At 55.2% G+C, this 12983-nt stretch overlaps 4 protein-coding genes across 4 annotated transcripts; 2 read left to right on the forward strand and 2 right to left on the reverse strand.

The window, feature by feature from the left end:
- Positions 1–1115: 1115 nt before the first annotated feature.
- Positions 1116–5307, forward strand: E0L32_004263 (uncharacterized protein; the record flags this gene model as incomplete). The annotated part of the gene is made up of 4 exons (XM_031138654.1): positions 1116–4343; positions 4428–4644; positions 4761–5031; positions 5280–5307. The coding sequence occupies 4 exons, from the start codon at positions 1116–1118 to the stop codon at positions 5305–5307; spliced, it is 3744 nt and encodes a 1247-aa protein (XP_030997276.1).
- A 1312-nt stretch (positions 5308–6619) lies between these two features.
- E0L32_004264 (uncharacterized protein) lies at positions 6620–7580 on the reverse strand (the record flags this gene model as incomplete). The annotated part of the gene is made up of 2 exons (XM_031138655.1): positions 6620–7042; positions 7113–7580. 2 exons carry the CDS (start codon positions 7578–7580, stop codon positions 6620–6622), a joined length of 891 nt encoding a protein of 296 aa, XP_030997277.1.
- A 580-nt stretch (positions 7581–8160) lies between these two features.
- E0L32_004265 (uncharacterized protein) lies at positions 8161–8749 on the reverse strand (the record flags this gene model as incomplete). The annotated part of the gene is made up of 2 exons (XM_031138656.1): positions 8161–8443; positions 8520–8749. 2 exons carry the CDS (start codon positions 8747–8749, stop codon positions 8161–8163), a joined length of 513 nt encoding a protein of 170 aa, XP_030997278.1.
- Positions 8750–10747: 1998 nt separating this feature from the next.
- On the forward strand, positions 10748–12099 carry E0L32_004266 (uncharacterized protein; the record flags this gene model as incomplete). Its single annotated transcript, XM_031138657.1, has 2 exons — positions 10748–10954; positions 11005–12099. 2 exons carry the CDS (start codon positions 10748–10750, stop codon positions 12097–12099), a joined length of 1302 nt encoding a protein of 433 aa, XP_030997279.1.
- Between the last annotated feature and the right edge of the window lie 884 nt (positions 12100–12983).

Below are 12983 nucleotides of genomic sequence, written 5' to 3' on the forward strand. Positions count from 1 at the left end.
AGAAAGGAGCCAAGCATGGTCCATAATAATTGGGCAAAGTCGGGAGGGAAAAGAAAGGGACAAGGCCGTGGTCAAGGCCCCTCCAAAAACACGACCCCTGATCGAGGACGGAGTAACTACGTCCTCGGCAGGAAGAAAAGGTGTGATTGCGGTAGTCATTCGAGGAAAATGAGAGTTGAGCCTAGCGGCCGGCGGGTCAGGGCATCGCACTTCGTAGCAAAGCAACAAGCCGAAAAGAGGCGTCAATCGAACACAGCAGCAGCGGCCTTGTTTGCTTGCTCCAAGGCCAATGTCCAACCCGCGTGTCATTGTCAGTCAAGCCGCTTCCGTTTGCCTTGTGTGTCTTTGGGGGTTTGCTAGCTCAATTGTGTTCGATTGCGGCCTTTTATCCAGCCTCGATTTCCCTTCCCTTCCCTTTTCCTACCCTACCCCCCCCTTCTTTCAAGCCCGGGCCACACCCCCTAACTACCGCACTACTTGTACCTACCAGACACCAGACCACCCGCTACCACGCGCACCAGCAAGACCCAGGCCCAGCATTTCGAGCCCACCGCCTCTCCAGGGCTCCTCTGTACAGGCCACAACCCACTCTCCACCACGCCCGAACCTTGAAATTTACCAGCCCAGCGAATTGCTAACGGCGTCGCCCCCCCCCCTTGTCTTACCTACTGCCTACCTTACCCGCCGGACCACCAGAGCCTCGACCAGTCAACGTTTGCCCATCACTCGCAATATCCAGAAACCCATTCGACCAGGCGGGCGCCTAGCAAGCTCTTCATTTCAACCACACGACTTTCGCATCGCGACGACCGCGACTGCCACTGCCACTCCACGATCTCTAGACCCTCAGGCAGGACGCTGCGCTTTTGGCCCCCCGCTGACGGGAATAGCGCCGTTTCTGACCCCCGCCTCCTTATCGCCCCTCTCCCAGCTCCCAGGCGGTGCAAATCACCCTTTTAAGACCATCGTGGCAGAGGGTCTTCGCGCCACCTCAAAAATCACGACGAGCCGCGAGCGCCCGACCATGTTCTGAATACCTGTGGGTTGTCTGAACTGACCGGGCGAAAGCGCGAAAGGCGAGAAAAGAGTGAGAGCGAGAGTGAGAGCGGAGCAGGATGCTGATGACACAGGCTGCCGCACTGCCTCCAGCACATGGTCAACGATCGACAGCCTTCAACACTCTGCGCACCACCAACCTCGCCGCTGCAGCGCCGAGCCAAATCGGAAGGGAGGCACAGGTACGGACTGGCTTGAAGAGGTCAGGCACTTTCGGAGACGACGGCGACGGCTACGGCTACGGCAGCTCGTCGAACCACGCCGACGGGCATTATACTTCCTCCACAATGAACGGCATCATGGGCACCGTCCCCTCGGGCGCCACGTACGTGCGGGCGATGTACGACTACGAGGCGGACGACAGGACGAGCTTGAGCTTCCACGAGGGCGACGTCATACAGGTCATCACCCAGCTCGAGAGCGGTTGGTGGGACGGCGTCATCAACGGCGTCCGCGGCTGGTTCCCGAGCAACTACTGCCAGGTCATCACCAACCCCAGCGAGATCCTCGACGCGGAGCAGAATGCCGTCCCTCTCGGAGAGACCCTGGACGAGGAGCCCGATGACGAGGTCTACGACGAGAGCTTCGACGACGACGAGGACGACACCGACGAGATCAACGCTCTCCCTATGGAGGGGACCGAGACCGGTGCCAAGTCCGGCGCCGACTTTTGGATCCCCCAGGCGACCCCAGACGGCCGGCTCTTCTATTATAACACAATGACGGGCGAGAGCAGCATGGAGTTGCCCCTGGAATCCCCCACCTCTGTGAACGAGAGCGGCCCGCGCGACCGGATGAATGTCAACATCCCCGAACGGACACGCCCGCCGCCAGAGATGATGGCCAGGGGGTTCACTCAAGACGAAGACGAAGATTCGGAAGCGAACTCGGCCTCGGAGCTGGAGGGCGAGTCTATCATGCTCGCATCAAGAGGATCCATGGTAATGCCAAACTCTCTTCCCCCTCCATTGGCAGATCACCGTTGGCTAACCAGGATATCGACCATACAGCCTCGTCGGAACCCCACCGACATTGGTCTCTCACCAGCGCCCTCCATGGACTCTATCAACGGCCAGGCTACGAGGCCTAGGAACGACACCTTTAGCAATCCCAACATGGTCCACGGTACTGGGATCGCCTCGGCGACTTCCTTCACGTCTACCGGCTTTAATCTTCCTACGGCCGCCACCATACCCCGCTCCTTCTTCGACGATGGGTCGACACCACCGCTCACATGGGCCCGCCTCGTTGCCAACATGAAGAAGTCTATTGAACGCTACCGCGAGGCCATTAACAACAACCTGCGGTCCGAGTATGTGGCGCGTGCTGAGGACATCTCGGACCACCTACGCTTGCTTCTCGCAGCCGGATCTGGCACGACGGACAACCACTCCGGGCAGCCCTCCATCATCTCCACGAACAAGGCGCTGTATCCCCACTTCCGGGACATGATGTCCAAGTTCTCCAAGCTGGTCATCTCATCGCACATCGCAGCTGCGGACTGGCCGAACGCGGAATCGGTACAAAAGTGCTTACAGGAGGCCGACGGTGTCCTCTTGGGGGTGTACAGCTACGTCGAGATAGCAAGGCAGCAGCGAGGGGAGGAGATCCCCAGGCTGTTCCCGGGCTTCGTCATTGGCAGCACGGCGGGCGGCAGCTGGCAGAATAACGGTCTGGGCCCGAGAGACCCCATCGCCTCAAACTTCCTCGAGGACGAGGAGGGCTACCAAGAGCCGACGGCAATGCTAGATGGCAAATTGCTCGAGCGACTCGACGAGCAGAAGCGCATGTTGGTCTCGAGCATCAGGGAGCTGGAGAAGAACCTGGCTGTTTCCGACAAGATCATCACGCCGTTCAAGCACGAGCTTATCGGCAACAACGTCTGCTCTGCAGGCGGCAAGGTGCTGGAGATGTTCAAGCCCTGGATCGCCATGATCGAGTCGGTTGACTTGTCGACCCTCGGCAACAGCTTCCAAACCCCCCAGCTTGCCGATTTCAGCGTCAACAAACAGAGCCTCTACGACAACATCTCTGACCTGTTGCTAGGCTGCCAGGCCGTGGCTGGTCCGCTCGCAGACGAGTGGTCAGAGGTCCGCGGCGAGGCGCTTGAGAACAGGCTGGAATACGTGCGCTCATGCGCGCGAGCGTTGGAGATGAACTCGTCGCACATTGGCTTCTCGCTCCAGCTCTTGTCGGAGCAGGTACAGATCAACACGCAACAGCAGACCGAACAGCGCATGCGGGAAGAGCAGTTCCAGCGCGAGCAGTTGCGGAGGGGAGAGACGATGCCATACGCCCCGAGCCACCAGAGGTCAGAATCGCGCGGCCTCATGCGCCCGCCCCTTATGCAGTCGCAGTCCTTCACGGAAGGTGAACCCACGACCCAGACGTACCGAAAGGGTGGGGACTACTCCAAACTTAAGAAGTTGCTCGGAGAGGACCCCAACCCCCAGGCTATGGTCGAGGACATCCCTGACTACCTGCGACTCGACTTCGAGCACGAGATCTCGTGGGACACCAAGACGTCGCCGCCCACTGTCAAGGGTGGCTCGTTGTATGCCCTTGTGGAGCAGCTGACACGCCACGACAAGCTCGATTCAAGCTTCAACAATACTTTCCTCCTCACCTATCGATCCTTCACCTCGGCGAGAGAGCTCTTCGAGCTGCTCGTCAAGAGGTTTGCGGTCCAGCCCCCCGAGGGCCTGAACCAGGCCGAGTACGAGCAGTGGCGGGACAAGAAGCAGAAGCTGATCCGCTTCCGTGTGGTCAATATCTTGAAGAACTGGTTTGACAACTTTTGGATGGAGGACACGAGCCTTGAGGAGACGAGGCAACTTATCCGCGACGTATATGCCTTCGCCAGGGAGACTGTCAAGTCTACCGAGACTCCCGGACACGCCCAGCTCATGGCGGTCCTGGACCAGCGCCTGAACGGCAAGGACACGGGCGCGAGGCGTCTCATCCAGACCCAGAACCAGAACACGCCGGCCCCCATCATGCCCAAGAACATGAAGAAGCTCAAGTTCCTGGACATTGACGTCACCGAGTTTGCGCGACAGCTGACCATCATCGAGTCGAAGCTGTACAGCAAGATCAAGCCGACCGAGTGCCTGGGCAAGACGTGGCAGAAGAAGCCCGGCGAAGGGCAGCCCGAGCCGGCGCCCAACATCAAGGCGCTCATCCTGCACTCGAACCAGATGACCAACTGGGTTGCCGAGATGATTCTCGCCCAGTCGGACGTCAAGAAGAGGGTGGTTGTCATCAAGCACTTTGTAGCTGTCGGAGATGTAAGATTTTCTTTCCCATGTCCCTCCCTCCCCTCCCTGTCGGATAGTAGTATTTATGACTGACATCTTTCCCCCCCAAAACAGAAATGCCGGAGCCTGAACAACTTCTCGACGATAACATCGATCATCTCGGCGTTCAGCACCGCGCCCATTGCCCGTCTCAAGCGGACATGGGACATGGTCCCGGCCAAGACACAGGCCACCCTGGAAACGATGAGAAAGCTAATGGGTAACACCAAGAACTTTGGTGACTACAGAGAAGCACTGCACGCCGCGAACCCCCCGTGCATTCCATTCTTTGGTAAGTGTGTCCTGTCCTTGGGCATTAGTAGTAGTGATAAATGCCCCCCATCTTTAGTCACCTCAACAAAGGTAAACTGGCTAACCATCCTTTGTGTGTGTGTGTCTGTCTTACAGGCGTGTACTTGACCGACCTCACCTTCATCGAAGACGGCATCCCGTCCATCATCAAGAAGACCAACATGATCAACTTTGCCAAGCGCGCAAAGACGGCCGAGGTCATCCGCGACGTCCAGCAGTACCAGAACGTGGCGTACGCCCTGCAGCCCGTCTCGGAGCTCCAGGACTACATCGTCAGCAACATGCAGGCCGCGGGCGACGTCCACGAGATGTACGACAAGTCGCTGCAGGTGGAGCCGCGGGAGCGCGAGGACGAGAAGATTGTCAGGTACTTGAAACTCTCTTCTAATTCTTTTACGTCTGTGCAGTCGTCATCCTCACTGTGGATGTCGTGAAAATCATCATTATCATTTCGCGGAGGTGGAGGGGAGGGGGGAAGGTGGTGATGATGATGATGATGCCCAGTAGTAGGGGTTTTGAAAACAAACAGGGGGGTGTTTGGGTGGGAAGGAGGAATTCGTTGTATTTGTTGTATTTTTTGGCAACGCTTACTCACATTTGTTGTTTTTGATACAGAGTGCTGGCCGAGTCGGGCTTCTTGTAAGAAGTCATGCTACGAACGCTGGGGGCAGCGCAATCTGTACCACCCCTGCCAGATCGCACGTTCGACGCCGTGTCCTGCTTTTCAAGCCTCGTTTTGACGGAAGCGTTCTTGTCTGTTCTCGCTTTTTTTTTTTCTTTTCCGCATGCAGTCGGTCGCCTTGTTCGGTCATGCGTTGGAGAAAAAAGAAAACGACTTGGGGGGTTCTACATCCCATGCAAGGATGTGCACTCATGTGTGCTTCGCTGCTGTGGATGGGATCTTTTTTTTTTTGACGCCCCCCCTTTACCAAATTCTGTTGAAACATCGCGAATCTCCCTCCCCGGCCAAAAAGAGGAGCCGGAAAAGGCTTTTATGAATCGGTTCATATTTGATGAGACATATGACCAAAAGAATTTACGACAAACAATGAGTTGAGGAGGGAGGGGAAGGGAACGAGAAAGAGGGAGTGTGGAGGAGAGAGGGTGGAGTTGATTTGCGGACCGAGTATGCCATCTGTCTCACTGATGCAGACATCTTGGACAGGCGTGGCCCATTTCGTGCTCTATGCGACTGATGAGCTGGATGGTGTCAGCATTGATGGAGGGAGAACCTTGATCAGGAGACCTTGTTTCCCAGACATCAGAGAGAAAGAGCTGGACGAACGGCAGCCCGAGACAGCCGAGATGTCATGGCACAGTGCATCCCTGTGGGCTGCTAATTGCTCGCCGATGATGAGTTTTTCTGTTACAATAAGACAGCAAGCTCCCCCAATTCATTTGGGAATCGTCCTTGGGCCATGGACGGGGAGCACGGGCGGATGTTGTGATTGTCACAACCAGGTTTGCCGCGTGCAAGGCAGTGCATGGGTCGCTGCACGTGAAGCAAGGAATCAGGGCCGAGGCTTTACAACACTTTGAAGCGGGGGGAGGAAGAAGAAAAAAGAAGAGAAGGACCAATTCACATTTGATCGGAAGGGGGGGTGGTTTCCACAGGTTTCTTTTCCCCATCCCTGGTCATCTTTCAGGTCATTGTTTTTTTTCCCCAGTCTTCTCTCTTCTCGAGTTGGAGGGTTAGGTGTTGGGGGAGGGCTTCTTTCTCTGCTTGTTGTTTTTGTTCGCTTCGAATGTGAGATAATTCTAGAGAATATATTCTTTTCGAACGGACCGGCTGATGTTAGTCTCTGGTGATGATGATGATATAATGTGCACACACTTGGATGTTTGTTGTTGTTGGGCACTGGTTTGTTGTAGGTGTGAAAGTGATATTCAAAATACAACATCCACACGCCCCCCCTTTTCCCTTCCCTCCCCTTCCCCTTCCTCTTCCTTCCCTCTCAAGCATACGCATCCACAACGGGCGTCGCCCCGTTCCAATCGATCGCCGCCAGGCTGACCGCGGCGCAGCCGTCCAGGCTCCGGTCCCCATACCCCATCACCATCTTCTGCAAGCGGTACTCGGCCACCGCAGCAGCAGCAGCAGCAGCAGCAGCAGCAGTGCTGCCCTTGGGGCACGCGAACCACAGGCCGTGCTCGCTGCCGACCCAGGCGAACGTGCCCGGCGGCGCCTCGGCGGCGGCGGCGGCCGTGTAGTTCTGCTGCGTTGACGACGATGACGAAGAGATGGTGGTGGTGGTGGTGGTGGTGTAGGCGGCCGTGCCGTGGCCGCGGTGCACGAAGAGGGCGAACATGGCGCCGCCCGGGGTCGGGGCCGTGGCGGCGCGGGCCGGCGGCGGGCGGTCGTAGCGGAGGTGGCCCTGCTGGGTGTCTATGTAGACGCGCTGGCGGGCGCCGGAGGCCTGTGAGAGACCCCCCACCCCAAAGGGGCACCGGGGGGGTCTTCTTGTTAGTGGAAAAAAAGGATTCTGGGCAGATGGATGATAGGGGGGGAAGGAGGGAAGAGATCTTTAGTTTCCGACTTGCCAGGAATGCCTTGCCGTCCCCGTCGACCCAGAGCACCGTCTCGGTGGCGTTGGATTTCTGCTGTGTCGGCCGCGGCGGCGGCGGCGGGACGCAGGGGGTCGACGACCTGCCGTAGCCACCGACGAGGCAGGGAGTGTTGCTGTTGTTGGCGGACAGCGGCGGTGCCGAGAGCCAGAAGGACCCGTCGTGGACGCTCATGACGTAGCCTGTCAGTCCCTCGCCCGCCGGGTACGGGGACTGGAAGGCCTGGACGGTGAAGAGGCGGACTGACGTCGGTATGTCGGTGGCGGCCCGGCTGGCGATGGGTTTCGCCATCGAGGCCACGGCGCCGAAGGCGCAGACGGCGAGGAGCTTGGCGTGGAGGGCGGCGCGCATGGTTCGTCAAAGTTCGGAGAAAGTTTCTTTCTGGGGTTGTTGTTGGGCTTCGTGTGTTGATTCGACTTGGGGTCTGATCTGGTGCCTCTGCCTCCTTTATATAGCTAGGCCCAGCCGAGATTTGGAATCCGTGGCCCATCCAGGTCAACCAGAGGCGGAGCTGAGACAAGATCTCAACAGCCCTTAGACGAGAGTCGCGAGGTTTCTGGTCAGCTTGCCGGGCACCTTTGAACACCACCAGCATCAGGTGAGGTTTGAGCCAACGACCTCCCGATAATTAGACTCTCCTCGTGTAACACATCCAAAGGAGACGAAGGCGTCCCGCTGGAGCACTCGGACCGTGAGATAGGTAAGATCGGTGGACCATCTGGAGAAGCAGTAAAGAGGTGCGAAATGACCCATGTATTCAGGCGCGAATATCGCGAAAAGAAAGGGGAAGTGGCTTCCCGCACTGTTGTGGTCTCCCAAGCATCTTGACCCAACGCCGATAACACCGTTATGACGACCGAAAGTCCACGAAATCCCTCGCAAAATCGGTACCGCGCTCCATTCATAGCATCGCGAACGCGCGGGACAAACCTCAATCGCGTTCGCCCCCCTTCTGGACCTCCCCCTCCTCCAGAGACTTCTTCAGCCTCTCTTCCTGCCTCCTCCAGTGCCCGCCTTCTTCGTAGTCCTTGCTGATCTTGAGCGCCCGCCGTAACCTCTCGCTCTCCTTGATCTTGGCGTCGGCCTGCTCGTGCACCTGGTGCATCTTGAAGTGCTTCCGCGGCGGCTCGCTCTTGCGCCCGCCCTTGTCCATGTCGGCGAGGAGTGTCTTTCGCAGTTCGTCGCACTTTGTCTCGATCTCGTCTTCGTCGACGCTGTAGAAAGAGGGGGTCAGCATGATTGTTTTTTTTTTTCCTTTTTCTTTTCTTGTGGTGGTGGCTCCTTCCTTACCCTTCGTCCTCGAGACGATCGCGCAGCTCAAAGACCTTGACCTCGACCTCGCGCTTCCGGTCGTGCTCGAGGATGCCCTTGTCGGGCTGGCGCTGCCTGTGGCGCAGGCTGTCGTAGTCCTTGGGGTACGGCGCGGCCGACTCGCGAGGCTTGATGTGTGCCAGGTTGCGCTGGACGTAGCCAGAGGTGCCGCTGCCACGGGGCGTGGACAGGCCCACGTTGTCAGACATTCTCTCTCTCTCTCTTTCTCTCTCTTGGCGTCCAGGTATTGAGGTCTTGGGCTGCTCTGCGACGACGACGACGAGGAGGAGAACCGTAGTATTGCACGGGCGGCCAGGTCGTGGTTGGCCTCGAGGATGTGACGTGACGTAAGGCGGGAACGGTGTATCGGGCAGGATTCGTTTCGGTACAAGTAGTTAGCGTGTGCTGGTCCTCGGGCAGACGAGGCAACCGTGAGAAGATGGATCCTGGAGCAGCAGACAGCGAGCAAATGGGCTTTTTGGAGTAGGTAGCCACGAACAGTGTCGCTTCTCAAGCACGCTTAGTTGACACTTGTGGAAGAAAAACGAATATGCTGCCGATATTCTTTGTAGAGTGAGACTTCTCTTATAATCAATTTATCTGAGCGGGGGACGTGCCGCAACCTTAGTCTAATGGTTAGTATCCAAGTGAACCTAAATTGTCCAAGGATTTTCAACTAAGATCCTCTCAGGTCAGGATTCATCGCTTCCAACGATGAGGTCCGGGTTCAATTCCCGGAGGTTGCATTCCTTTGTTCCCTTCTTTTTTTTTTTTTTTTTTTTTTTTTTTTGCTCATGTTTTCGTACATTTTTCTTTCACCTTCCATCAGTCCATCAGAATACTCAACCTTGACTTCATACTCAACTGTCAACGTTGCCCCTCGGTGTGATTCTTAAGGGGTGGCAAGGACTCACTGAATGCACCTGTGCTGATACGCTGGATTTTGCAGGGATTGTTCTACCTAAGAGGGCAATTGGTCTAATAAGTCTTGTTCCGGCTTCTAAGGGGATACCGCCGGACATGTCTGCCGGCCATCGACCCTGCCTGTGACAGTCAATGATCACAAAATGCACAGCATCTACTTCCTGTCCGTTTCATTTGAGGGTACAAACTGTAGCAGGAAGGCGGTGTCATTGGCGACCAAGTCTCTGCATTAGAGCCTTGGTATCATACTGGCTGGGCGTCATGATACCCCGAAATGCTGCGAGCCTGCAGACTGTGACACCCAATCAAAGGAGCGAGAACTTAGGCAACCGTCCCCCTCCTAGGATAAGGATAGGTATCGTCTGTCGTCCAGACCAATCAGTACAATGTGGATTGATACCCAATGCTGCACATTGAGGTATTACTACGTACATAAAGGATAGCACGTCTCCGACTTACAGCGTCTTGGTAGCCAAGACATATTGACCGCCAATACTACAAAACGAAGTCAAAGACACTGATTAAACCCCTAACAGGTAGGCTCTATGTGCATCCTCACCAGAGGAACCTTTTCTCACACAAAGTTGAATAGCTTTGAACACCATGAGCTCAGAGGACAGACAGAAAATCACCGAGGCACTGACCGATCAAAAAACAATGGAGCAACTATGGAGTTCGGGGAAGAGCGCTAAAGAGAAGCGAAGGGAAAATATCGAGATACGAGATCGACGGAATCAAGAGAAGAAGGAGAAAAAGGAGAAGCAAGAGAGTAAGGATGGCCATGTGTAATATTGCAAATGGGCGGGTATTTCCATGTCCACTTAGTGCCTTTCAGAACCTCCTGTCCAGCCATCCTATGGTGGGAGCAACTGCACGTGACTTAATCAGATCAATGAAAGCGGTGTGTCGGGCATCTTGTTCGCATTTCGTCATCTTCTTGTGATTGCAAAGTTTCAGGCTTCTTCCATACCCACCATCACTGATCAATAACTGCTTCCCGGCCTTGCATGCTCAACATAGACTGATTCCCTCCAATGGCGGCAACGCTGCCGCTTCTGAGGGGAAGAATATCTCTCTCCGACGCATTAGCAGAAGACAAAGATATCATACAGGAATTATCATACCCGGAGAAACGAATCGACTTCTGGCTTCATCTGTATCAATCTCGCTCACAGATTGAAGAGCTTGTTGCTCGACATCTCAACATTTCACGGCTGGACTTCAGACTCGGCGATGTTGGAGAATGGATTCACGGAAGCTTTAACGCTTGCCTACCTATCTATATGGTCGCAAGCTCTCGGACCTCGAACCTTCCACAGAAAGCTATCATCCGATTTCCGCTGCCCTACAAGATCGGCGAGGAGCACTATCCCGGGAATGTTGATGAGAAGCTTCGTTGCGAAGCGGCAACATATGCTTGGCTTCAATCCCATTGTCCTGCTGTCCCCACCCCGCGTCTTTTGGGCTTCGGCTTTCCTGGCGGTCATTCGGTGCGTTTTGATATCCCGCAGGTCTATTCATTTCTAATAGCGATCAATAGTTCACAGCACTCAAGAATGAATCCTTCTTCAATCGACTGCTATGGTATTTTCGCTACGGTATTTCATGGATATCTGGGTCGGAGCTGTCTCCTTACTTCGTCCATCGCCGGCAGAATCTCTTTGAGCTTGGATATCTGATCCTCGAATTCGTGAATGAAGGCAGAATGTTATCTGAGTCGTGGGAAGAACATCGATTGGACCCAAAGCGAAGGTCAAATCTGTACAGAGGGTTATCGCAGATAATGCTCAACCTTGCATCCCAGCCGCTATCACGAATTGGTGCTTGGACAATCAACAATCAGGGTTTTGTATCTTTGACAAACCGTCCCCTTACACTTTGCCTTCACCAACAGGAGAATCTCGGGATACGGACTGCGATGTCACGACAGTCTACATACACGTCAGCCGCATCATATTACCTGGATCTTATGGCTTGTCGGGATAATCTTGTTCGACACCAGCCTAATTCGATTCACGACGATGATGACGGAAAAGCGCAGTTAGCAGCCTTAACAACTATGCGAGCACTTCTCCCAAAATTTGCAGATCGGCCGAGCCGTGAAGGCCCCTTTGCACTTTCTCTTACTGATCTTCACCAAAGCAATATCTTTGTTGACGACGATTGGCACATCACCAAGATCATCGACCTGGAATGGGCATGTGCGCGCCCATTAGATATGCTTGGCCCGCCATCCTGGCTCTCCGGTCGATCTCTTGACGAGATTATATCCCATCTGGAAGAATACACTGGATTACATGAGGAGTTTCTCAAAATTTTCAAGGAAGAAGAATGGAGTGGTTACCACTCGAGCGAACGTACCCAGCTGCTTCAGAAGTCTTGGGAAACTGGCGCCTTCTGGTATTTCCAGGCGTTGGACTCCCCAAGCACATTATTTGATCTTTTCACAGACCATATTCAGCCGAGATTTGCGGAGCTCGACGGCGTCTCACGCCAGGAGTTCAGTTGTGCTATAGCGCCCTACTGGGATTTTGGGACTCTCAAGTTTATTGCTACTAAGGTCAAAGAACAAGAAGAGTACTCTCAGCAACTCAGAGAGATATTCCTCGCTGCTAATGCTATGCGAGAAGAATGATAGAGGGGTGGGCATGGAGCAAGCGCACTTCTAAACATCTGCACCGAGGCGGGACTTGGTGCCCACGGGCAGGAGAGTCAGGGCCGCGACCTATGAGCAAACTAACTCAGGGAGTAGAGTAGCCAAATATCACTGGAACTCAATGCTTCAGGCCTGCGGCCAACACACTGCAATTTGAAGCTGCGAAAACCTGTCGGCGCCACCGTCGGGATGAGGTCTATGCGTAAACATGCTTTCTCCTTGGTTCGGGGTCTGCTCCGCCGAGTCGTAGCGCAGATGTCTGCATCTCAAATGCCGAGATACCCCGACCATATTTCCATTCAATACGGCACTTGATCCGTCGCGTTGCCAATGACAGTGACATGCTTCAGACCTCTTCAAGCAGATGGCCTGGTGGTCTGACATCACTTACATAAATGCAAAACTGCCGTCTCCGCTCGTGTGGATGTCGAAGAGTCCATCACCGGACCGACGCACAGTCGTCGCGGGCCAGTCCCGATATTCGCAGATCCACCATCTTTACGAATAGTCATAATGTTTGGACACTCAAACCAGCAGCTTGCCAATTGTTGTGCTTGCCCCAGGATGATTGGCTTCCAGTCTGAGATGGGCGCTCCATAAACCGGATGTGCCAGCCATCCGGATCGGTGCGGTGGGCACGCGTCGTCGCTCTGCAGGGCCAGCCGCCGAAAGCTAAAGCGGGCCTCGGTGAACGAGATGGGGTCTAGTGCCGCCCTCTTGACGACTGGTCACCGGGAGGCCAATTGCCCGATTGACACTCCGAGTGGGTGTGGGAATGAGTCGACCGACGCCCTTTGTGAACATGTGCTCCGGGTCCTATTTCGCAGTCGTCCCTTTCGATATCCGTATTCTCGACTCTTGAC

The sequence above is a fragment of the Thyridium curvatum genome (assembly GCF_004353045.1).
Source record: "Thyridium curvatum strain D216 chromosome Unknown NODE_20_length_475153_cov_84.797782, whole genome shotgun sequence".
Lineage (NCBI taxonomy): Eukaryota > Fungi > Ascomycota > Sordariomycetes > Thyridiales > Thyridiaceae > Thyridium > Thyridium curvatum.